At 39.5% G+C, this 24,876-nt stretch overlaps 2 protein-coding genes across 5 annotated transcripts in view; one reads left to right on the top strand and one right to left on the bottom strand.

Moving 5' to 3' along the window:
* The first annotated feature begins 2,524 nt into the window (after window positions 1–2,524).
* Window positions 2,525–11,717, top strand: neil3 (nei-like DNA glycosylase 3). Of its 4 annotated transcripts, XM_040120269.1 has the most exons (10): window positions 2,525–2,788; window positions 2,889–2,998; window positions 4,662–4,796; window positions 5,190–5,403; window positions 6,321–6,395; window positions 6,731–6,897; window positions 8,599–8,762; window positions 10,204–10,618; window positions 10,876–11,056; window positions 11,204–11,717. In XM_040120269.1, exons 1-10 carry the CDS (start codon window positions 2,684–2,686, stop codon window positions 11,384–11,386), a joined length of 1,749 nt encoding a protein of 582 aa, XP_039976203.1. In that variant the 5' UTR covers window positions 2,525–2,683; the 3' UTR covers window positions 11,387–11,717. The 4 variants fall into 4 exon arrangements, with proteins under 4 accessions (XP_039976203.1, XP_039976204.1, XP_039976206.1 ...); XM_040120270.1 differs by lacking the exon at window positions 2,889–2,998 and having other exon boundaries at window positions 2,677–2,788; XM_040120272.1 differs by lacking the exons at window positions 2,525–2,788; window positions 2,889–2,998 and adding an exon at window positions 3,258–3,379.
* Window positions 11,718–11,726: 9 nt separating this feature from the next.
* The window catches only part of aga (aspartylglucosaminidase), a 15,661-nt gene continuing 2,511 nt past the window's right edge, over window positions 11,727–24,876 (bottom strand). The window contains exons 2-9 of the mRNA XM_040120273.1: window positions 23,481–23,634; window positions 21,790–21,902; window positions 19,282–19,394; window positions 16,312–16,420; window positions 15,817–15,892; window positions 15,167–15,274; window positions 13,270–13,403; window positions 11,727–11,954 (exon numbers count right to left, since the gene is read on the bottom strand). Coding sequence (XP_039976207.1) covers window positions 11,854–11,954; window positions 13,270–13,403; window positions 15,167–15,274; window positions 15,817–15,892; window positions 16,312–16,420; window positions 19,282–19,394; window positions 21,790–21,902; window positions 23,481–23,634 — 908 coding nt within the window. The 3' untranslated portion in view covers window positions 11,727–11,853. The remainder of the gene's footprint in view (window positions 11,955–13,269; window positions 13,404–15,166; window positions 15,275–15,816; window positions 15,893–16,311; window positions 16,421–19,281; window positions 19,395–21,789; window positions 21,903–23,480; window positions 23,635–24,876) is intronic.

Genomic DNA, 24,876 nt, shown 5'->3' on the forward strand with positions numbered 1-24,876 from the left:
TTTCGGTCATTGTGGAAATTTCAGTATTTTTTTCAGTGACTACAAGACAATGTGTTAATACAGTATGACTGTATGCACACTATATGAATCCCCTCTGCATTGCTAACTAAACCGCACAAGCCTGCTGCTGCTGCTGCTTTTATTTTTGTGATCTTTTAGTTCTTGTCCTGTTAAATCTTCGACCTGAATCTGATCTGACTTGATATAGCCTACTGTACTGAAAAAGAACCACTCAAACTGAGTCTGAAGCATCCGAGCCCCATCAGAAGAAATGGAATTTACTTGTTACCCTTTCATATTCAATATGTCTCAGTCTGTGGAGGGAGCAGAACTCTGCAGATACACAGGGGGAAGTATTTGCTTTAATCCAAGGATACTGTAGGTCGTGAGGTAGGAGAGAGGACTGCAAGAGGGCACAATCCGGTTTTTCGCAACTTGGATTGACTTACATCATAATTCCTTGGATGGGACCCAGCTTCGACTGCTCCGCTTCCCTTGGAGCCAATGTAAGAGAGCAGCTTCAGATTTTAACACACATTATTGCTGAGTGCTGCCATTTATGAAGGACCGCATGGCTCTACACTTGGCTGGAGAACATGTAGTCTATCTATTTTTGTCTGGGCCCACAGAAGGGTTTCTGGAAGGCAAAACTGCAGAGCAAATAAGTTGTTGCAATTACACGAGCAAGCCAAGCAGAATATTTTTGGACAAAAATACAACTTATAATTCCTTTGAATTTTTTTTCAGCCCTTAAAAGAACATGGTAGAGGTATGGAAGGTAGTATGACTAGACCATAAGGCTCACATCTGGCAGTTCAGTTCAACCTGGGATGATGGTATCATGGACGGAGTGGAGGAGACATATCAAGGGCATTTTCAGGAACCTGAACACACCCTGTAATGTTAGTGTTGTGTTCGGATCAGTGTCAGTAAAAATAAAGTGATTTTAATTCAAACTCAATAACAAAGCTGGCAGAAAAAGTCACAGATTTGAATGGTGACTGACATTCCCATTTCTATCTATCTATCAATCAATCAATCAATCAATCAATCAATCAATCAATCAATCAATCAATCAATCAATCAATCATAATCACAAATACATTAGAGGAAGTATTGCAGGTTACATCACAGCTGCGTCTTTGTTTGGGCTGCAGGCCCAAGAATAATACATTAGCGCCCTCAAGTGGACCATCACACTCTTCACCATCCATTTACTGCAGATAGTCGGTACCTGTGAAAATGAAGTTTTGAAGGACTTTTACACAACAATAGCAGCCCACCTGAAGACTACACTAAATGTGCTAGGCTTCATCCTTTCGTACACTTTGCAAACAAAAAGTAAAAAAAAAACAAACTTTGCTTTTGATCCTTAATATCTGAGACCCAACATGCAAAAGCACGTTGTAGGGAGGTAGTTTTCAGTTCACTTTTCATTTAGAAACGATGATTTATGATGTTTGAAGTAGCATGTGAGGAGATATTTTGTTTGAATTGTGACTGAAAGTGACAGCCTCACCCCTGTGGAATTTGATGTTTTTTTTTTTTTTTTAAATAAAGGAGAGTCTTTGAGAATAGTAATGCCTCCTGTAGATCAGCCACTGTTTAATATGCAACATTATTACCACAACTGTACTGGCCCTTGCTAGGAACTTGATTATGGTACATAGCAATTCAACACATGACATAGAAATAAATCAGAAATGCAAATATTCAACACTTGTCAAGAGCAACTAACCAAGAACTCTTTATCGTGCGGGCATACATTCAATTATAAAAGTATAAAAACACATTTTATAGCCATCTATAGTAAACGTTTCTTTGTCCAAAATTTCCAATCATTTAAGAGGTTGGATAATATTTAAAATAAATATGCAAGATTAAAAAAACAAACAAAATTGAATCAGATTGCTAGGTCTTTACAAGATGCCATAGTGAGAACCCACTGAAAAACTTCACAAAGACTTGACAGCAACAGGGATCATTGGAAGTAGCTTTACGTGTTATTTTAGATTGCAGGCTGAGCTGAGTAATGAAGGAAGTAAAGGAGCTATTAAATTAGGGATTAGGGAAGGTCCCTCTCGCCATTTGCGGGCTGGTGTCCAACTAACCCATTAGATTCAGCAGTGGAGACGATACTGTGTCTCTCAAATCTCCATAGCTTTTTAATGTCACGTGTTATTGTAATTTTCCCTTGATTAGTGGAGTAGCGCTGAATGAGTACGCGGTTGAAGGGAATGAGGAAATGCATAGTTTGCACAGCACATACACAGGCGGTCTAAATAACTAAATTATTAATTATGAAATTTTATTATTAAGTTGTGCGAAAATGATGAGCTGCGTAATTTCCAATAAAAACCAATTTAGGGGGAAAAAACGCAAACATTTTAAAACCGATCCACCACTTCGATTACTGTTTACATTGTGTAACCACCAATGGTATGATATCGTTCCTTTTGTTTTTTCCGTAGTTACGCTCATTCGCCACGTAAGATCAATAGGTCCGTGCACCTTTACGCCTCTCGTTCACGCAGCGCCCGTTGCTGGATACAAACCGCACCGCGCAGGCGCGACATTAAATGCTTGTGGCGGGGAATCGAGACCACAACAAACCGTCGGACGGCTGGACTCCGCTGGTGCTGCCGTTCGACGCGACGCAGGATTTAGAAAGCCGAGCCTGAAGATGGTTGAAGGTCCGGGCTGCACCTTAAACGGGGAGAAAATCCGCACTAAAGTCCGGAAAGGACAGAAACTGAAAGAGATCAGAGGCAGTTTGACGACGTCCACCGTAAGTTGCGTTGTGTTGCTAACTAACGACTCGAGCTGGTGTTTTGTTACCGAGTGATTAAGCTAGCGTTAACCGGTCGCGGTTTTCTGTCCCCTTACAGAAAAACAAGCCCGGGGGACATGACTTCCGCGCGCTTTATGGTTGTCTGTACACCGGTGCGGAAACTCTCGGGAAGGAGCTCTTCGTGTACTTTGGCCCGACAGCGTTGAGGTGATGTAGAGACTGTACGACGGGGGAGCCGCCGTCACTCTCAATATATCCCCAAGTAACTTCTAGCTTAGTCAGTGCCCGCCCGGGGTTTTGAACGAACGGGGCGTGTGTCACAGTCCGCCCCCCTGGAACAGTCTTCGTCCGCCCGTGAGAGTAGTGTTTCCACCGTAGCGCCCTCTTCCGCGGCTCCACTGTACCGACAGGGCCGCAGACGCACACGCAACACCGGGGTTACGCCGAGCTCTGTGACCCGACGGATCGTGTGACCAGATTAGGAATTAAATCGTTCATTTTTTTTAAATTTTTTTTTTGCCACGGCGAACGTTTTTATTTAGCAAAGTGCGTGACCCGATCTAAACACCATGGAGGGCGCCATCTTTGGTAAAAATCCTCTATCAACGATAAAGTATGTGTTAAAGTGTGATTTAAAAACGCTTGCAGGGGGCAGTATAGTGGAAATTCGCTACCGGGGGGTCACAGGTTTTTAATGGGTCAGAGAATTTACTACGACACCTGTTGACTAGAGCCGAGACGATTAAGTCAGTTCATCACAAAAGATAATCAGCAACTATTGTGATAATTGATTAATAATTTCAGGCAGTTTGTAAGTAAAAATAGTGAATTGATGATGATTCCAGCCTTTCAAATTAGATGATATCCTGCTTTTCCTTCCTTTATATAATTGTTAACTAAATATTTCTCGGGTATTTGGACCTTTTGGTCCAAAAACGAAACGAGATACCCGAAGACGTCATGTTCGGCTCGACGATGTTGTGATGGTTATTTTTGACATTTTATAGGTAAATGATTAATCGAATAAGTGACCAGAAAATTGAGTAATGACTGAAAATAATCTTTAGTCGCAGCCCCACTGTTAATGCTCTCACAGGGCATTTGCAATGTCTCGTTGTTGCTTGCGTTGTTTGCCTTTGGAGGACCACAATGGAAACAAATCTTTATTGACTGTGACTAAGTGTGAATGACATGGATAAAATCCTCTTCCACGGTAACTGTAAATTTATCACAATATTGATGTACGGTATATGGTAGTATTGTGCCTTTGATGGAAAATCAATTGAGAAACTGTTAACAAACAATATAACCAGAGATATTGTCTTTTTTTTTTTTTTTTTTTTTAGTCCATTTAGTCAAATATCAAATATATACAAATACTTTCTAGCCATAATTCAGGCAATGATTTGCAACATTGGCCACAATGTTCAAGCAAGAGCTATTAAAGGAATGTCTACCATTGTATAAATGGTATTGCATATTCTTTAACAGTTTAGAGATTTATAGTTTTATATTGTCTACAGTCTATTTTGTCATATCGCCTAACCCCAGTTTTTACGGTTAAAGTGTTACTTTAATCATGAAATCGGTCAGTCCTCAACATTAAAGGTATATAGCTAAATAGATGTGAGGAAGCAGCTTGAATTGCCAGTGCCATGAATGAGATGACCTCAGTAGCACACACGGCTGTAGATAGACACACACTCCTGGGATGGAGCCTGTGACATTTATATTACATAGTGGAGTCTCCAACCATCAGGCCATCTTTCTGTGCTTTTGTTGTCAAGTCTTATATGGATTGAGGCATGCTATCTTGAAAGTAAATTTTATTTTTATTTTTTTTTCGTTCTTTCACGCTCACATCCTTTAGAGTCCACTTTGGTATGAATGGATCAATGCGTATAAACCCTGCTGAGAGGAAGGATAGGATGGGCTCCATACCAGTGCTGGAAATACACCTGACTAACGACATTGTGTGCTTCTTTGACAGCACTGTGGAAATAAGGTAACGGGGACACCAGCCTAGCCTAGATAGATTGAGGTGATAGAAGTTCACCTTGGGGTATGAGTCTCATACAGGGAGTATGTCCTACATTAGGCTGTGTCTGAAGACAGTTGCTATTGTTGCATGAAAAATGCTGCCTGTTTGGCTCGACATTTGTCCTGTTCATTGACTGTACGGTCCTGGTCTACTGTTCAATAGCCATTTTCTGCCGTCTGAAAATTTAACCTATGCAGCCCCATCTCATAACAAACAAACTGAAACAGAGTATCTGAAAGAAACAATTTTGAATGTCTAACCTCACAAGTGCTCCAGTGACCTTGTGAAACACTCGCAGTAACTGCAGCCATATATTTTTCTAAATTCTTCCTATGCTATAAAATTGTGTGCTCGCAGGTTGACGGGGGACTGTGAACAAAGGGTGAGGGCTAAGGAGAGTCTGGATGTGTGCTCCTCTAAGTTCAGCTTCTCCCACTCTGAGGAGGCGGTGAGGAGCCAAGGTAGCAGGATGCTCTGTGACGTTCTCCTAGACCAGGCTGTCATGCCGGGAGTCGGCAACATCATTAAAAACGAAGCCCTGTTTGACTCGGGACTTCACCCAGCCGTGAAGGTACGGGAAAGATGATGGATTGTGTTCAGCAGAGGAACAAAAAAATAGGGTTAAAATGCAAGACATCTCTCATGGAAAAAGTTTAAGCCCTTGTGTTATTGAGTGATGCATTGCAATGAGGAGGGTGAAATAGGGGAAAGACAAACAAGCGCATTGCGGCATAGATATGCCTTTCCCTCATTGCAGTTTAGAAATTGAATTTTTTTTTTTCTACGAATGTATATAGTCTTTATTAGGGATCAGATGTTTTTTTCCCTCTGATTTATAACATATTTTTAATGTTTAAAAAAAAAATAATAATAAAAAAAAAAAATAAATAAATAAATATATATATATATAAATATATATATATATATTTTTTTAGACCCGATCTGGAAATCCTATCACCTGAAATGTGATAAGATCCAATGCTTCACATTGCTCTGTGTGTGTAATTTTTTTTTTTTTTTAGAGTGACCTATCCACTGCAAGTAAGAGAACTTTGCGCCATGAATACTTCTATTACTAGAAGTAATATATAGACTATAGCACATTGGAGCAAAACATTAACCTAGGACTTGGCCCCTTCTCCGTCAGGCAACATTCAATCTTTGTGAGCTTTTCCTCCATTATGGAGCCCCTAAGTGTCCTGAAGGACCTAAAAGTGGTGTTTTGTTTTTTTGCACTGTCTGAGCCCAAGTCAGGTCCTTGTTGCCGGGGCTGCTCGTCTTGGGAAAATCATATACGTAATTTTTCTCTGTTGCATCATTTTAAATCCAGTTTTTCATTCATATCTGGTTTATTTATTAGTTATATGCTTGTATTATTGATTTGCTGACTGTGAGTGCTTTTCCTCTGTTTTGAAACGAAGGGCTATACAAATAAGATTTATTCACTCTGCCTGTGAACTGGAACAAACTGTGCTGGTTCATTCTCAGGTTCAGCAGCTGACCGACAAACAGATCCACCACTTAGTGAAAATGACGCGGGATTTTACCCTTCTGTTTTATAAGGTAAGACATTTGTTTATCAGTCAAAACTTTTTTTAAAATTCATTTTAGATGTTGTCTAGCTGTAGGTGTATTGTTTATTTAGATGTATAAACATTTACTTTTAGCTACATAGTTGACTCCTCATTCAGTATGACTTGCAAGATTGGATTAACTTTTAATCCTGTATTGTTGAGGAAGGAGAGCAGAAGTGAAAGCTCCACTGACTAGAGAAAAGATAAAACAAATACTCCTTTTTCTTCATGCATATTAGACAAGTAAGAATAGCTGAATGTTTTTTCTCGTTCTCTTTATCCTCATCTTTCTATTCCCTTGTCTGCCCTTCGTGCCTCTATCAGTGTCGCAAATCTGGCTCTCCTCTCTACAAACACTACAAAGTCTACAAGCGTCCCCAGTGCGGCCAATGCTTTCATGTCATCACAGTCTGTCGTCTTGGAGACAATGGCAGGATGACTTACTTCTGTGAGCGCTGTCAGAAGGGAGATCCCAGCCGGGTTGACATCGGGTAGGAATTCTCATAGACCATTGGCACTTTGGCTGGATAGGTATTGGCTTGCATTCTTGTAAGGATTTTTACATTGAAGGTTAGTGTAGGTGTCGTTCAAAAATGGGTGATACCAGTAATGTTTAAGATGAGAATAAAAGAAATTCTATTACAATGCTTTTCCTCAGCAACATAAATGCATATTTTTACACCTCAGTTTAGTATACTAAATTGTTTTCTGGCTGACATAATATGAAGGGTTTTCATGAACAATAAAAAAATATGCGCTATTGCTTTTCCTGAGTAGAAATATGATTTAAAAACTGATATCCTTTTGTAACAGTAAAATTTACATAATACATAATTTGTATAATACATAATATATTTCGTTGCTAAAAATTGAATACCACCAATAATACAGAAACAACACAGTAAAGCGAGGTGTCATTTTTCAAAACCTAGTCTTTGCAGAAAGTTCCAAGGCCTTTTTAGATAATACATTCAAATTTTATAGAGGCCATCTTTACAGGCAGATGGGCTTGGCAGGGAGCGGGAAGTATTATTTTTGGGGGCGGGGGGTGAGGGGGGAATAAATGTGCATATAAGGCTGTCTTTGCCAGACAGGGCACAGGCTTAACACCTCCTGGGTTGTGTTTGAGCAAAGCTTTGCATGGGGTTAGAGCCTAAAGCCCTTACAACACATTACTCAGCTGATAAAGCAATCTGTGAAGAAAGTTTCCTGAAAGCCACAGCGTCTTTCCTTCTCCATGACTGTTGGCATTGAAGATTTGCTGTCTTGTCAAACATAATCGAGCTTCGTGTCCGAGCGCTAACATGTATGCTTGGAGCGCTTCTGTGAAACACACTGCCTTCTCACATACAGTATCTTCATCCTCTGCTTGAACTGTAAATGTTGGCCTAGTTAAAGTTTTCTATCTTGCCTTTTTATTTTATATAATTGGGTTCTAATAATGGTTGCTGAATAACAGCAACATGCGACACAGGTCCCCCAGCTGGGAGTCAAATTGTGGACCAGGCACCCTGGTTGTTCTATAATTTATATGTATTACTCATTTTGCACTTGCAGTATCAAGAACTATATGCTTGTAATGTAAGTAATCAAGAAAATGTATGTTTACATACGCACATATTGTAAATAATTCTGGAATTCCTTAGCTAAACAGTTAAACTCTAAAGTGATATAATTTAATAATAATTTATATGTCCCATTTCCCAGTATGGAAGTCATTTTCCAAAAATGGAAATGCAGTCATTTGTCAGTTTATTAGGTACACCTAGATAACACTAATGCAGTCTAATACAACAGTCCTGCGATACATTTTACCCTCATGATGGTTATGATGTTTAGTTTTTGTTGACATTCCTTTTAAAGAGTTGTTGAATCGACTTTGTGGTCATTTTGGAGGCTTTTCGTTTGTGGTGCAGTTGAACCGTATTGTGTTATACTGAGAGGTGTTTCTTGTATTTAGTCTACCCTCATAAATAGACAAAATATTAGAAAATGTAGAATCACTTTTTTTTGTCTAGCCTCACTGATAGGTGTGTGGGTCTTTTGTTAACACAAAAAAATCCAGAGTTCTGTTATAACACAGTAAAATGATTTCTGCTTCAGTGCACATGTTTAATTAATGTGTATGCCTGTTTTAGTAACAAAGGTTTATTAGAAAAAAACGTTGTCGCTCTTGTGTTATCTTTATCCAGTAAGCTCCCAGTCAGAAACAGTCTGATTGACTGGGCATACAGTGAGAGAAACAATGACAATGTGGCTAAGAAGGAGGAGGAGGAATGGGCGTGTCAACTCTGCACCCTCATCAACCAGCCAGCCGCAAAAGCCTGTGATGCCTGCCTCTCTCCAAGACCTGAGGGTGAGTAAAATGTTCTGGATTCGCTGTCACTGAATTTAACGGGGCAAAAGAATATCCTTGTCAGCAAGAGATGATTTTAAAAAAAAAAAAAAAAAAAAAAAAAAAATAGTAGCTGTAGTTTTGCTGTTTAGCTGAACGATCCCACCTATTGCTTGCCATTGTTGCCGAAGTACTTCTGAGCAAGGCACCGAACACCAAGTTAGAAGTGCGACTTGGTCAAGCAGGCTGATTTTCTCAGTAGTTGTTTCCCCATATGTTGCTGTGCAAGTAACGAGTATGTGTGTCAACTGGCCATTTTTCTATGACTGTCTTGAGATACATTATGGCAGCAGTAAACGAATAATTGAAAGAAATATCTTTGCTGTCTGGCTGTTGCTGCTGCCAAACCACAGCTGAATGGTTTACTTTGTATTTTTCGTATTTTATAGTTTGGGTTTTTTTTTTTTTTAGGATCATACGGCCACATTTCAAATAAAGTTTTTCAAACGATAACTGACTGAACAGCTGAGTAGCTTTATGAGTAACACTCTGGACTACAGTATGCCCATAGTTCCTTTGGTAATGCTTTGTTTCCAAGCATGGATAAACTGCCGTCTATAAATGCCTTTCATTTTGGCATCGATTCCTGCAGTTGGTTCAGATGTTCTCAATCAAAACAAACTCCACTTTGGACAGGACAGAAACCAATTTTAGGCATTTGGCTACATTTACAGTGCTTTTAAAACGCATTTTATGTTTGAAATTAATTGAGATCACTTGTAGATATCCAAAAGGGTCTTTTTTTCTGTTGACTAGTATTAAAAAGTCACACCAAATCTCCTTTGATTCAGTGTTATAAAACAGTAAAACACGTAACCTTCCAAGGGGAGTTGATGCTTTTTATGGGGACTGTACTCGTAATCACCAGAGTGTTAACAATGTTGCCCTGAGCTGTTCGAAATAGCAGCAAATATGAGTCAACTAGATCTACAAGTGAACAATAAATATGTAAAAAGTTCACCTGTATTTTTGACATGTGTGTGAGTAAGTAATGACAATGGTTGCATTTTGAGAAACTATTCCTTTTGAAAATGAGGAAGTGAATAATGGACACTTGCTTTTTTTTCAGTAATACCCTGATATGTATTTCTACAGTTACATAATAGTTTATCTCTGTGCAGCTCCATTAAAAGAGTTGGGGCAAATTAATGGTAGTTTTCCAGTGACTGTAGTTAAATGGGGATAAATTTCACAGAATTTTGCATAAGGGCATCACCAGTACAACACTTTTTTTTTTAAACACTACACAGCGCAGCAGCCTTTGGCTTACTGGTAAATTTATGGCAAGCTAGCCACTTAAAGCTAAAAACAACCTGCATTTTACAAGAGCAGCCAATGAATCAGAATAAGCTGCAGCTGCTGAACATGTAATGAGTTTCTCCCTCTGGCTTCATCTTCACAGTCCACAAAGACCACAGCAGCACTGAGGCATCACCCTTCACCGCTGATTTGATAAAGTACCCTTGCACTGCCTTCAAGAAACCACAAGAGGAGCTGAAAGTCAACTGGAGGTCTGCATTTGGGACTTCCACTCTTGTTTTCTCTGACTTAAGCAAGAAGCCAAAGCTTGTAAACTCCCCACTCTCCCCAGCCGGCAGTCATTTGAATTCCTTGGCGTCAGAGCGAGGTTTATATAAATACAGCGTCTGCCAAGGGACAACAAGCCCCAATTATGCCTCTGGTGGCTGGCAGAAGCAAAGTGCCGAGCTCTCCAATGGGGAATCGCTGGCCTCCTACAGTCACCCATCCAAGAAAATGAGAATTGATCACAGTCCCTTTCCCAGTAACAATGCTCAAAATGGAACCTCCAACTCAGGGTGAGTGAATATCTTGCTTGGCTATTCATGTATAAGTTTATAATAAGAGAAGTTTTTTGCAACTTTGGGGAGATAAGTGGAATAAAAAATCGGCTTTGGTAGGATACCATGCAAATACAATTATTACCAACACATATCATCACAAACGGTTGAGGAGTTGTTGCTTGCTCACTAACAAGGGTTGATGTGACAGGGATTCCTGTGTTTTATTTTCATTTTATTTCAAGCTAATGAAACTGTTTGTTCACTTCTGTCAGTACACACAAAATAGGAACGACGAGCCGTGGCTCCTCCAGTTCTTCCAGTCCCAGTGCCCCTTGTTGTGCATCCCATAGTCGTCCAGCTGTCCTCAGAGTGGTCCACAAAAATGGGGAGAATAAGGGACGACAGTTCTATGCCTGCTCACTTCCCAGAGAGACCAAGTGTAACTTCTTTGAGGTGAAAATGGAAAGCAATTTATCTCTACAGCATTTTGTCGGCTGGTTAATAAGTAACTTTTAAATTATTTCTACGTATCTTCGGTTTTAGCCAATACACAAACATTGTAATTTGTTTGCATCAGATTTTTTATTTTCTCTGTTGCAGTGGGCAGACTCGCACTTCCCTCTTTGTCAGCATGGGAAACGCTGTTTAATGAGGACTGTTCTGAAAGTAGGACCCAACAATGGCCGGAATTTCTACACCTGCAGCTTTCCAAAGGGTAAACAGTGTGACTTTTTTCAATGGGCAGAAAATGGACCAGGGGTGTCCATCCTCCCTGGCTGTTAATGTGTTTTTTTTCAATACATTACTTCTAAATGAAACGCGGAAAGGTCTATGTTCATATAAATAAATGGACATAGAAATGACACAATAACGTATCATTATATTTGTCAAATACGCAGATGTGTTTCCTGAAATATACATTTAATAGAGAATATCTATCAAATGTATGATCCTTAGATCAATCATTTGTACAAAAATGTCCTCTAATCAAGTGTCTATTTGCATTTAATTTGTACTATGTCCTGTCCATGTCCATCTTTTAAAGATGTAAATTTCAAAGTTGTCACAAGAAAACTGTGATAAAACTAATAAAGAATCCAAACAAGTCAAAGAAGCAACTGTTAAAATTTCAGGTGACAAATGCATGTTTTCCTTTTACTAGTTATATTTTATTTATGAACTGAAAACCAAAACCATCAGCATTAAAATACAGCATGAAGACTGTTGAGATGCACACAACCATAAACCATTTAAAAGCAGTCCACAGATTTCAGGAGGGGTGTGCTTGATTCGGAGTTTGACACCATGTAGTGAAACTGGGAGAAGCCAGGGACTTTGTTGCAGGCTGCACCTGGGGAGATGAAAGAGAAAAGAATGATGTCACAGGAGAAGAAAACTTTGACCCTCTTCTCAATAGGGCCACATTTAGTACTGGTATTAAAACGTGATTTATAGCTACATGTGCTATCTTGACAGTGAATATTCCTATAACTTTTCCCTCAACCGTTAACAGCTGTTAATGCCGGTGTTCAGTGTCTCATTACGCTCAAATCTCATTTTTCATACCTGTATTGCAAAGTTTGTGAGCAGGCGGCAAGAACATAAAAGGGTAGATACATATAATCCTGAACAAACTGTAGGTTATTTGAAAATGAAAAGGTTATCTAATGGTTTTTCTGACGGAGGCAAGAGAAAATGGCACGTCGCTTCAGCTGCAATAATGATTTTAAACTTTCTCTGTAATCATCAGAACAAAGCCGTCGCTAGGTAGAGAACTGTGCTGCAGTTTGAATAGTGGATGGAATACTTTCAGGAGACGGTTTGATATAACTTCAGTGCAACAGTGTTTTAACTGTCTGGTTTAAAATGTTGCACAAAAATGATCAATTCAAATTTTATTCAAATCTTTAACCTTCTATCTCTGGTTACACTATGCAACCTCACTGAAAGCAATTAATGTCAAGTTCTTTGTTTATTTTATTACTGTATCAAGGCAAGGTGAGTAACATTATTGGGTTCATGAAGCGACTGGGAAGGCTTATGAGAGTACAAAACTCATTTTTAATGTTTTTGTAAAGGTTTAGAATACTCTTGGTGAAACATTTGTTCAAGTTCAGTTTTATTGTCACTTCCACACATGTATGTCCACATACGGGACTACTAAATATCATTCGTCATGGACCACAGTGCAATATAGGACAGACACTTAAAACAAAAAAACTTAACATAAAAAGGTACAAACACCACGCACTCTTAATAGAGAGAGAGTGAGCACTCTTACATTTACCCGCAACAACTTAATTGTAAATAAAGTGGATTTTTATGTAAACATGAGTTTCTAGATTAAGTCTGGTTTAAAGCATTTCAATATTTGCAGATATTTGAAGATAGATGTTTGGCCAAAAACTTCTGATGTGACAGTGATCCATCCAGGCCTAGTTTATACTGGATTTGGGGAATCCTGGATTGTCTTTTTCAATAATTCATCATGGAATTTTAACGTGCTGGTAGGTGATTAATCAGAATTATTGAGAGAAGTTTCAATCAAATGCAATTTTTTTTTTTTTTTTTTTTTTTTTTTTTAAATGAAAAGATGCGAGTGTGTTTCAGGTGCGTGCCTTAGTTCCTTTCGCGGGGAGCGTTACAGTCCCAACCCAAACACTCACCATAATGGCCTGTTGTGTTAGCACAGATGATGGCTCCAAAGAACTCCGAGTAATGCCTCTTGATTCTGGAAATAACCTTCTTGCAGGCTGCCGAGGGATCTGCCCCGGCCCTCATCAATTCCACAGCCAAGTAACTGTTGGCAGGATTACATGCAATACACATGAGGCAAACTTAACGAGTGCTGTCAAGGCCACCAACCAGGATGATGACGGCGATGTGCTTGCGATTATGGGGGGTGATAAAGCTCACAATCACACAAATATGATGTGAAGAAACACTGATTAAATGTGATTTTAAGTAACCTCAACACTCCCACCCTCACTTCATGTTATGCAAGGAAGTCGTGACACTTCTTTTCAGGTGTTCTCAAGTGTACAAAATCAGCAAACGTGGAGAAATTGTAGTAATTTACTATCGCTGAATGCAAATTACATGGGTCTACACAGACCAAAATTGACTGCTGCAAAAGTATGGGATTAGTAGAAAATGTGTAGGGCCCTTTTTCCTCTGTGAATACTTCTGACAGGAGATGTACAATGTCAGGAGTTAGTGTTATTCACAAGATAGCAAGCAAATAAGTTTTAGTAAAATTCACCGTTCTTGGAGAGAGCTACTGTACGTTTGAATGCATCTCATGACACGCTTTAAAAGAAAAGTTCAGGATTGTGGACTTGCAGTTGTAGGTTCGCTCATGTGATGACCATACCCACATACATGACGTATTGTTTTAAAGCAGCCCATGGCTGGTGATGGTGTGTTATGGCTACTTTTTGACGGTCAGTGTTAAACTCCATAGGTAGGCTTGTAACCACACTTATGCATTTAAAAATATCTAGACCGCTGTGAAACATCTGGGCAAGGGGAATTTATGACAAACGCACTTCAGTCCACTCAGAAACAGGCAGCCCTCAGGTGTGGTTGTGTGTGACTACGAATGTAAAGCGGAGTGAAAGTTAAAAGAACAGTGTGTGTGTTCACAGAACTATCCTGGAAAAAGAAAGTTTAAAAAAAAAAAAAACCCTCTGAGACTACCGTATTCTCACAGCCTGGAAACAAACAGCAGCGTTAAGTGAAATCTCGCCTCTTCTGTGGAATGTAAAAATGACAGTTTTGGGGCAACATATTCCACTCCACTATTTATAATATTGTTGTTGCGCTTGAACCTAGACGCTCACGCCAGAAATTGGCTGTTTAAAATCTACAGGTCACAGATAATCAATATTCTAGTCAATATTCTCTGGAACATGATTCTTCTGTCAGGAAAAAAAAAACCATGTAACAGTCTTGTTATCCACAAAGGTGGCTGAGAAATAAACCCTGGTCAGGGTGCAAGATGGCGTTGGGATCCAGTCAAGATATCTCATGGAATTGTAAATGCAGCACTGTTAGAGAAGTTCAGATACATCAATCATTTCTGATAGGAAACTGTTTTCATATACATTTCGAACTAAGGAGCGAACCATATAGTGGAAATCTGGATATAGTCCATTCGATAAAGTGTTCACAAAGCTGGAGTAATCAAGGTTTTCCTACACGAGGTGAAATTTTAATCTCACTTTTTTGTTTCACTACTTGCAGGGAGCAATCTGGTTTAAAAAAAAAAAAAAATCAAGTATATATTTTTAAAGATTCTTTGCTCACACTGAAAAATAAACACACTTTTCATTCCTTGCGTGCCTTAGTGGATCCTTTTTTTTTCTGTGGCAAATATGAAAACCTTTTAAAAGTAGGGCCTGAGATTCCTTCCCTTCTCTTTATAAATGTCCTATTTAAGGGTTTCGAGACTGGAATTTTCTTCCATGCAGTGGAGCACACAGTGACAAGACGAAACAACACAGGAAAGGCATTTTTTGATTCAATATAACTTTTGTTACAAAAGGACGATGGATAAGGTACCTTGGTAGAAAGCGCATCATGATGTCTCCATCTCCGGTAGCGGCAGCACCACCAGCCGAGCTGTCTGCATAAGCCCCTGCTCCGACTATAGGAGAGTCCCCAACACGACTGAAGCACAGGAAAATGACGAGGTTTAAACACACAAATTAAAAAAAAAAAAAACAGCTTTAGTCTATTTTTTAATCAGTAAAATTGTTAATGTTTATCTTTGTCTTTCTAGATACATCGAATGACTATAACTGCACTGTAAAATGCAGACTCACGACATCATCTCTGTTGGTATTGCAATTCATCATGTAACCTTTTCAACCAAATTGTTTTTGTAGTGTAGCAACAAAACTGATTCTTCTCGTAGTTTTTTTCAAAAGCTGGACAAACTGGAAAAAACAAACAAACAAAAACCCTAAACTTGAATCTTAAATAATTAAAAAACACCTGTTTAGATAGTAGTTCTCTCCAAGCCTATATTTTAATGAAATATTTGGGGGAAAAAGTATGGTAAAACATGGGATGTATAAAACCTATTGAATGGATTACTTTGTCACACACATGTTCCCCAAGGCCAAGAAGAAAACTTCCCCGGGCCTTGTTAAATTTACTAATATGTTTTTTGCTCATTCTTGATGCTAAAATCCAAATAATCTACGTACCCTGGAACTTTGTGTGTTAGTCCATTGGTTGATGTACCAGCAGCAATGTGACCCTCTTCATCAAGAGCAACCATCCCTGGTGCGAAAACAACAAAAAAAAGAGGTCTGGAAACATCAGCCATCACTAGGGTGTCCTAGTAGCTAAAAAAAAAAAAAATTACCAAAGTGATTTCAAGCCCTCGTGTGAGCTAGTGCTTATACTGCTGACTTTTTTTGTGAGCACGGATCTAGATTCCTAGCAGCTCCAGGTGCCATCATCACTACATAAGTCTAGCTCAGGTTAGATCTTTTTGGACAGGAACACAAATCCAAGACCTCAAAACTGAAGTGTTCCCTGATAACCTCTAATTTAGTAGGCCTGCCTTTTCACCCCCTTTTTGGCATGATATGTTGCTAAACTCTCACTGCCTTGTTCAAATGAAGTGCTTAAATACTAAACTATAAAATGCCTGAGGAAAGCTGACTTCACTGTCGGTTTTAACCGATAAAACCTACCTATGGTGTCATGGGAGTGTGTATTAGCATGCTGTGCCCTCTTCTTCTGTGTCAGTGTCGCCCTGGGCTTGTAGGGTCCACAGGACTTGGAAGGATCTGGAAATACATTCTTTTGACAGGAGACAAAACATTACTGCTTGCATAATGCCATTATCCTGGGACTTAATCACTGTAACAACACACACAAGCAGGACATGCAGATCTGCAGGCACTCACTTTTACTGAACAATCAGCACTATTGCCACGGAGTGGTTTGGCACTAATAATTAACAGCTGGCAGTCTTGTTTGGGTTGGAATCTCACAAACACCACTTTCCCTGCGGATTAGTGACGGAAGCATTACGCGACCAAAACATTCCACTTTAAATTCCCGCTGCCGCCAGAATGTGTCCTTCAGCAGTCAAATGCCAGTTTTTATTGAGACGCGGAAAGCCTACTGTACCAGCTCATCCATTCCGAGCTGACCTGGATGTGTGGTCAACCAGGAGCGCAAGATGTGAATATCAGTCACGGTGTAGTATCGTTTGACAAATGTCTCTCTGTCTCTCTCTACCCCAGGGCGTCTTCTCTGCTCTAATGAGTTACTGAGTGTACCGGGTTGACCTGCAGGGAGGTGTGAAAAGTTCATTCAATGTCTTCTACTCCTTTGATGTCACAGGTAAGTGGGATTCTGCTTAAAAAAAAAAAGAAAAAAATGTCTCATTTTGAGTTTTAAGTGAGCAGTCACAAAATGCAGACTTGGAGCCATGAAAGGTAAACTTAAATATTAAAACCGAAAAAAAAAAAGATCCTTTCATGTAGAAGGTATGTCTGTATCAGCATTAGCTTTCTACAGGGATTTCATCTTGTCATCAGTAAACTGATGTTGCGCTCTTTTTTTCATGAAAGTGCCTGTGTATTATTCATAAAGTGAAGAATGTTATACAGTGCATTCCCAAACTATTCAGACCTCCTCACTTTATTCACATTTTGTTATGTTGCAGCCATAAGCTCAAACCCTTGAAATTCATTTTTTCCTTCATCAATCTAAACTCAGTACCCCATAATGACAAAGTGAAAACAGAATTTTAGATTTTTTTGCAAAATTATTAAAAAGGGAAAATCTAATATATCACATTGATATAAGTATTCAGACTCTTTACTATGACATTTGAAATTTAGCTGAGGTGGCTCTCATTTCTACACCTTAATTGGAGTCTACCTTTGGTAGTTTAAATTGATTGGCCATGATTTGGAAAGGCACACATCTGTCAATGTGCTGACAGTGCATATCATCGCAAAAACCAAACCATGAGGTCGAAGGAACTGCCTGCAGAGATCAGAGACAGGACTGTGTCGAGGCACAGATCTAGGGAAGGCCTCCATAATTCTTCGATTGAAGAAGTGTGGGACAACCAGGACTCTTCCTAGAGCTGGCCGCCCGGCTGAACTGAGCAATCGCGGGAGAAGGGCCTTGGTAAGAGAGGTGACCAAGAACCCAATGGTCACTCACTGTGAGCTCCAGAATTCCTGTGTGGAGATGGGAGAAACTTCCAGAAGGACAACCATCACTGCAACACCCCACAAATCTGGGCTTTATGGCAGAGCGGCCAGATGGAAACCTCGCCTAATAACAGGACAATGACCCTAAGCACACAGCCAAGACAATGCGGGAGGGGCTTAGGGACAACTCTGTGAATGTCCTTGTGTGGCCCAGCCAGAGCCCTGACTTGAACCCAATCAAACATCTCTGGGGAGACGTGAAAATGGCTGCCCAGCGACCGTCCCCATCCAACCTGACAGAGCTTGAGAGGATCTGCAGAGAAGAATGGCAGAAAATCCCCCAAATCTAGGTGTGTAAAGCTTGTCACATTATACCCAAGAAGACCCGAGGCTGTAATCGCTGCCAAAAATGCTTCAACTAAGTACTGAGTGAGGGGTCTGAATACTTATGTCAGTGTGACATTTCAGTTTTTCCTTTCAATAAATTTTGTTTTCGCTTTGTCATTATGGGGTACTGAGTGTAGATTGATGAGGGGAAAAATGAATTTAAACGATTTGAGCTTATGACTGCAACCTACTGTGAAAAAAGTGAAAGGGGTCTGAAGACTTTCTGAGTGCACTGTATTCCATTTCATGAAGGTGAAGGTAAAACCCCCTGAAAACAGTCTGTTTAGTTATAAATAATACAGGTACAGTTGATCTCCAGTGACCTCAGCAACAATCTGAAATTTATCAAAAAAGGCCTGTCAGAGGAATAATTTGTTTCTGCAGATTGAAGCTGGTAAAGTTGTGAATTTTTAACCACGCCTTGCGTTTATTTATATATATCACTGCAGATACCTTTTATTATTCTAAAAGTACATGGATTATACAATTTATTACAGCACTAGATGCATACAGTTCATGTATGGAGATCAATACTGTGTATTCTTTCCTCTGGCTTTTTCTTCTCCCATTTTTCAGTATTTACTTTTGATAGTTTGCTATTGTATCTGCACGAACTATAGATAACTAATTTTGATAAAAGGTATTGTACTTGTTAAATGTTAATTTTGGATGGTAGAACTGATCAGCTTTTTCCCTTCCTCAACTACTGTCGAGGCACTTAAGTTCTCCTAAGTTTTGTAGTTAAGCTGCTCAATGACCATCAATAGATGAATGTACTTGTACTGGGCAGCCCCAAGTGTAAATATTGTAAATCTGATCAACAGGACACTGCATACTCCCTCTGGAACGATAAACAGCTTACTTAAAAGACAACTCTTAACTCTGAAGATTTTACTGCATTATTGGTGAAGTGAACAGGAGAGTTTTAAGGACTAGCAACAACCCAGCGCTGTAGGGCATCACCTTTAACACAAAAGCTGCCTTTTTATGAACTACTTTAGTTTAGCTGTCAATTTCCTAGCTTAATATCAATCTTTTAGAAGTAGCCCGCCTGTAGCCAAAACAAGTAAGAAGAGTACACACTCTAATAAACACACACACCTTTCGATAATTAGGTTGGCAGCTGCCCTTCAGCCACTGTGAGAAAATATTCACAGATTTGTTGGTAGTCAGGTCTTCTGCAATGAAACCCATGTTTTCAGCAAACACAGAAGCTATAAGAGAGAAATAATACTTTCAGGTCAAGTTATGCATTCTGGTCCACGGCGACCTTGGGTTATAAGCAAAAAAAAAAAAGGGGTCACAAACAAAGGAAGGACTGGAGGCAATCTCATCTCATTTAGGCTTGTACCTTTGGCTTGTGAGGAAGGAATTCTTATATCATTCCTTAAGAATGACGGTTCAATTTAGACAAATAAAGCCAAATCAATTGAATTTCACTGGTATAAAATAAGTTCTTTTTATACTATTACATATAAGCCACATTATTTGATTTAGAAGACACTTATCACATAGAGATAAAAGGCTTCAATATTGGCCTTCAGTTTACTTTAACTGAGAGGTGTGCTCCCCATCCTTCTCCACTCATTACCTCCACCAAGGAGGTTATGTTTTCGCCCATTTCGGTTTGTCAGCAGGATTACACAAAAAGTAATGAACCGATTTGCCCCAATCGTGGTGGAGGGATAGGGCATGGGCCAGGGTAAAACCCATTAAATTTTGGGACAGAGCTGGATCATTTACTATGAATTTGAATTTGTTTTCTCTGAAGTCTGGTGTATGTTGTTTTGACACTGGCCTTGGCGGAGGTATGTACTCTACTGAGCGCTTTCTCTGGTTTATTTATTCATTTGTTAACCTCATGAAAAAACGAAGAGAAGTCTCTTATACGGTCCAGACTGTAAGAATTTGGACAATTACAATTTTTTTGTTCTTGGATTTCTGTGCTTCAGCAACATTCAGTTTGAAACAAAATAATAGACAACACATTAAAGTGTCTAGTCTCAGCTTTAATTTGAGTGGGTTTATATCAATACTGAAAGAACTTCTCTTTGCAAGGGTTCAAAACTAATTAGATGTGCTTGAAGTCAAACAGTATCATCATACTTAATATTGTGTGGAAAATGCTTTGCAGTCAATGAATGCCTGAAGTCTTCATCCCATAGTCATCAGCAGAAACTTTTCATCTGCCCTGGTGATGTTCTCACAGAGCTTCACCGCAGCCTCCTGCAGCGCTTGTTTCTTGTGGGGATTGAGCTCAGGTGATTGACTCAGCCAGTCGAGGATATTACACCTCTTCACCCTGAAAAGCCCTGTGGTTGCTTTGGCCGTATGTTTAGGGTCGTTGTCCTGCTGAATTATGAAATGTTGTCCAATGAGTTTTGATGCATTGGACATAATCTGAGCACTCAAAATGCTCCTGAATACCTCTGCATTCATCCCGTTGTTGCCATCAGCAAAGCAATCGTCAATAAATGCCAGTGTGCCAGTTCCATTGGAAGCCATACATGCCCATGACACAACCAGCACCGTGTTTGACCAATGACCTGGTGGCTTTGGGTCATCAGCTGTTTCTTTTTTCTCTTCTCTTTCCTCTTTCCATCATTTTGATACAGGCTGATTTCTGTTTCACCAGTCCATAGGTCTGCTTTGCAGTCACAAAGGGTGTTTTCTTCGCCAAGCAAATGATTTCCCGCTAATCCACAAGACTTGTGCTCCCCAGTCTATCAGCTCGTTCAGCATTTTCTAGTTTTCCTGTACACACCCGCTGTTTTAGAGCGTACCCAAATGTTGATTTTGGCCGACTACCTTTGATATCACTGATAGATTTTTGCTTTTTTTGAGCCTTATCGTCTTCACTAGCACGTTCACCTCTTCACTCCTCCAATTGACAGACAACTCAATCTAAATGCATCTGTCGACTCTCAATCAACTCTGATCCAAATGTGAGCTCTTTTGTGCATGAACTAACGTTGAGGCGACACACAGCTGCCCGAGAAACATTCAGTAGCCGAGAGTGCAATTACTTTTGAACCCTTGCTATTTGGGTAATATGTGTAAAAGGGCTGTATCTCTCACACAGTTTTCTCAAGAACAAAAAACACGTGTAACTGGCCAAATACTTAAGTGTTGGGCTGTATGTTTCCCTTCTGCCATGTCTGTTATACAGTCATTCTATTTATGTTCAGAGTATTATACTGCAGCTTAGACCCATGCATTCATCACCAATTGCTTACATTACTGATCTAGGGATTAAATCTTATTCAAGTGTTGCAAAAACCACCCATTACACAAGTGCCTAAAAAGGATTTGTCCCTAATGAGACAACTGCTTGATGAAGATAACTAAAGCAAATTCAAGTATCAGGGTGTCTCCTTAAAACATTTTATTCCTTTTCTTTAAAACTGGACTAGTTTGGCTCAAGACAACTGCATTTAAAAAGAACGTGGAGAAAGTGTTAGATCTCCGTTGGTCAGTGAATTGAATTTACATACTGTATGTCTTTGAAATATTGACTGGATTTCAAAATATTAAGATTAGCTCCTCCAACATTAAGCATGATTTTTTTTTTTTTAATGATACTTTTGGGGGAAATAAATCTACATATACCTGACTCTCCCACCAGCAGTGTGTGATCAGTGTACTCCATCACAGCCCTTGCTACTCCAATGGCGTTCTTGATTCTTCTCAGGGCTGCAACTGCACCTACCTCCATTGTATCCCTGTTCACAGAGAATACATTGGGAATAAACACTCCTGCTGGGTTAGTGGACACAGGGAATGTCAGATTTAAGAGACAGCAAGTAATTTATCTATGGGTTTTTATAGACATTGGTTATAAACATTTGCTTATAAAAATTTATAAGCACTGGTGACTAATACAAACCAAAACAGTTGCACATCTTTGATGCAATCCTCTCCTCGCATTTCCTTGATAAATGAATGACCATTAACAAACAGTTTCCATAACATAGATGATTTAGTACATCAGACCAAAGGTGTGTGAGAACAGTGTATTGTTTTCACTAATTCAGTAGCAATGGAGTGTAAACACTGACACATTTGACTCATGCAATAAATGTTACACACAATTCTTCAAGTAAACTTTCTACATATTATTTGTGTCTCCTTCATATTGTGGTTGAGATGAACTAATCAGCACAATGAGTCAAGTCCATAAAATGAGACTCAGGTTAACATTACAGTGCCTGATGTCTGGTATTCATGAGTGAGCTAATGGTACAGAAAAATAGAAACTGATGCTGTGTCAGAGTGAAGTTGCCTCCTATTTGTAATCTAGTTTTTGAGGCTGTACGTTGTGGCGGTGGTGGTGTCATGGACTGCATCATATTGAGAGAGATGCTTCTGATATTTATCCACCCCACACAGCAAGCTAAAGCCTCAGGAATTGCCATAGAGCTGAGTCAACCTCCCCCCTGACATAATATCCAAAATTGAACACTGTTCTCTAAAGTTTTTACAAATGTTTTGTATTTTTTGCAGGGCTGCTCTATTGGATTGCATGAAAATTGTACAGGTGTTTTCGAATTCTTGTTCTCAGTCACTGTAAGCGATATGTCTGCCCGTGATAACTGCTGTATTTCTTACGGAGCTATATTGGATAGTGTGCGGGAGGCTACTCTCTCCCTCGAACGTGTTCATGACTATGCAACCAAATGAAGTCAATTTTCCTGCAAAGTAGAGGAAGGAACATTACACAGAGTAATACCAAACAGCGTGCTGCTGTTCTTTTGTCTTCAATCGTGAGCTGACATTTGCCTCCAGTGATAACTTCTGAGTGTGTAAATGTTTGTGTTTAAGGACCTAATAATCGGCAAGCCTTCAGATCCCAATTAGACTCTTAATTAGTGCTTCATTAAAGGATGGCGTGATGGAAAGGTCAACCAGTTAATCCTGTAAATGCTAAAGATGTATAGCCAGCACCAGAACAAATTGTCAGGCAGTTACACAATGTGTTGACAGCTGCAAGTGCCTAATTAGAGAAGGTTTTTGTCATTTTCTATTATACATAGGTCATTTATGATTAAAAAAAAAAAAAAAGAAAGTAATTTCTCTGCTCATTTCGAGCTACTTCTTGCTTATATTTTCTAAATTTTAGGGAATTCAGAATGAGAGCATTGCTGGAGATTCAAGCTCTTACCAAAAGTGCTAAAACATAAGATTTGCAAAATACAGTAGATTTTCCATCTTCATTATGCTGCATTACAAATGGGTTTTTTTTCCATGTCATTCCCCATTTTTACTTGTAATAAAGGTGCAGTTTTATGCAACGGTTTTACCCATTAATGATCATGGCATCCAGCGTGGTCTCTCCAGACTCATCTGGGCTCCCGCCATAGCCTACACTGCCGTCGCACTGCTCTATTTCGCAGCGGGCACAGCCCTTCTCCACCGCATCCAACACTGAGCCACCGGACCGCAGGGCACTCCACGCTACAGTTTAAAACAGAGAACAGTGAGTCATCCGGTGTACGAAATTCTACGGTACAGATGCCGTACCCATGATAGGGAAATACAACCTCCGCCAGGGAAATTACCACAGCACAGAGAGAATTTTGAGCATGTTGTCAGGGCTACAAAACATTTAAGCAGCTTAACCTTATCTGTGCGAGTAGAAGGGTAGGGTCGCTCTGTCTTGCAAGTCTCTATTTGACTAAAAACGGTTGAGGCACTGTCTGTGTCCTGCTCTGAAGAAACCTTTACTGTGACACAATGTTGTAACATCCTATTTTATTTCATTTTTGACAGCTAATGTCAAATCACTGATCCACAAAAACTTGAGGAACCTATTTTGCTATTTAGATATTGCTTGATTGATTGTAATATCTGATACGTAATGTTCGATATCAGTGCTGTCTTGGAGAGTGTGATTTTAAATGTGTAGGGTACATGATGTAGTCAACTAAATCCATTTGCAGAAAAAAATCTGTGAGCGGATGAGTTAAAAGTTCAGATGATGCACAAAATGACCACTGCATTGCATTTCTAATAAACAGGGAGCGTGAGCTACCAAGCAGTTGGTCACTGATCCCCCAAGTGCCCATGGGGGATCAAAACACCAACTGGTAGCACTGTCACCAGCTTGCCACTAAATTCTCAGACCATTACTCTGTGTTCAGCCGGATACTACCACAAATTCCTCCTCTTATCAGTTCTGATTTATCCATCTATAAAATTCTGTTCATCCACCATCTTTGGTAAGTGCTCTTGTATCAAGATGTAATGCTTTTTTTCCCTTTTTTTTTTTTTTCTTTTTATAAATATCAAACTCAGAATTACAATCGTTTTCACGCAGAAAATTCCGAAGAATGGAAGGGGAGATTAGTCTGCTATTGTCAGCTGCCTCCGTAAACCCCCAAAGGAAACGGATCTGCATGGGTAGATCAATAATTGTGGCTCACAGACTACACTTTTAAATACCGACCCGCAGAACAGACAGCTTTGGTATATTTTTCATTTTCGTAGCTACCTGAGGGAAAAGATGTCTGATTAAATTAAAGGGTATCTATCTCTCAAATGGTGAGATTTTTGAGTTCAAGTTAATCACATGTGCAGGTTTTATCTGTTGCTTGAGTTTTGAACACCATTTCTATCTTTTTTTTTTCTCCACGCCGAGCTGTGCACCTGGCAGGAAACCACTTGACTGATAAGTGAGAGCAATGCTGTAGTATTTTC

Source organism: Xiphias gladius, chromosome 23 (assembly GCF_016859285.1).
Source record: "Xiphias gladius isolate SHS-SW01 ecotype Sanya breed wild chromosome 23, ASM1685928v1, whole genome shotgun sequence".
Taxonomy (NCBI): Eukaryota; Metazoa; Chordata; class Actinopteri; order Istiophoriformes; family Xiphiidae; genus Xiphias; species Xiphias gladius.

What these genes read in the sequence shown, in the direction of transcription:
- neil3 (XM_040120269.1), top strand. Translation starts at nt 2,684, where the DNA reads ATGGTTGAAGGTCCGGGCTGCACCTTAAACGGGGAGAAAATCCGCACT. An exon ending in TTTGGCCCGACAGCGTTGAG is followed by an intron (nt 2,999 to 4,661) that starts GTGATGTAGAGA and finishes CACATCCTTTAG; the next exon opens with AGTCCACTTTGGTATGAATG. An exon ending in CCTCTCTCCAAGACCTGAGG is followed by an intron (nt 8,763 to 10,203) that starts GTGAGTAAAATG and finishes TCATCTTCACAG; the next exon opens with TCCACAAAGACCACAGCAGC.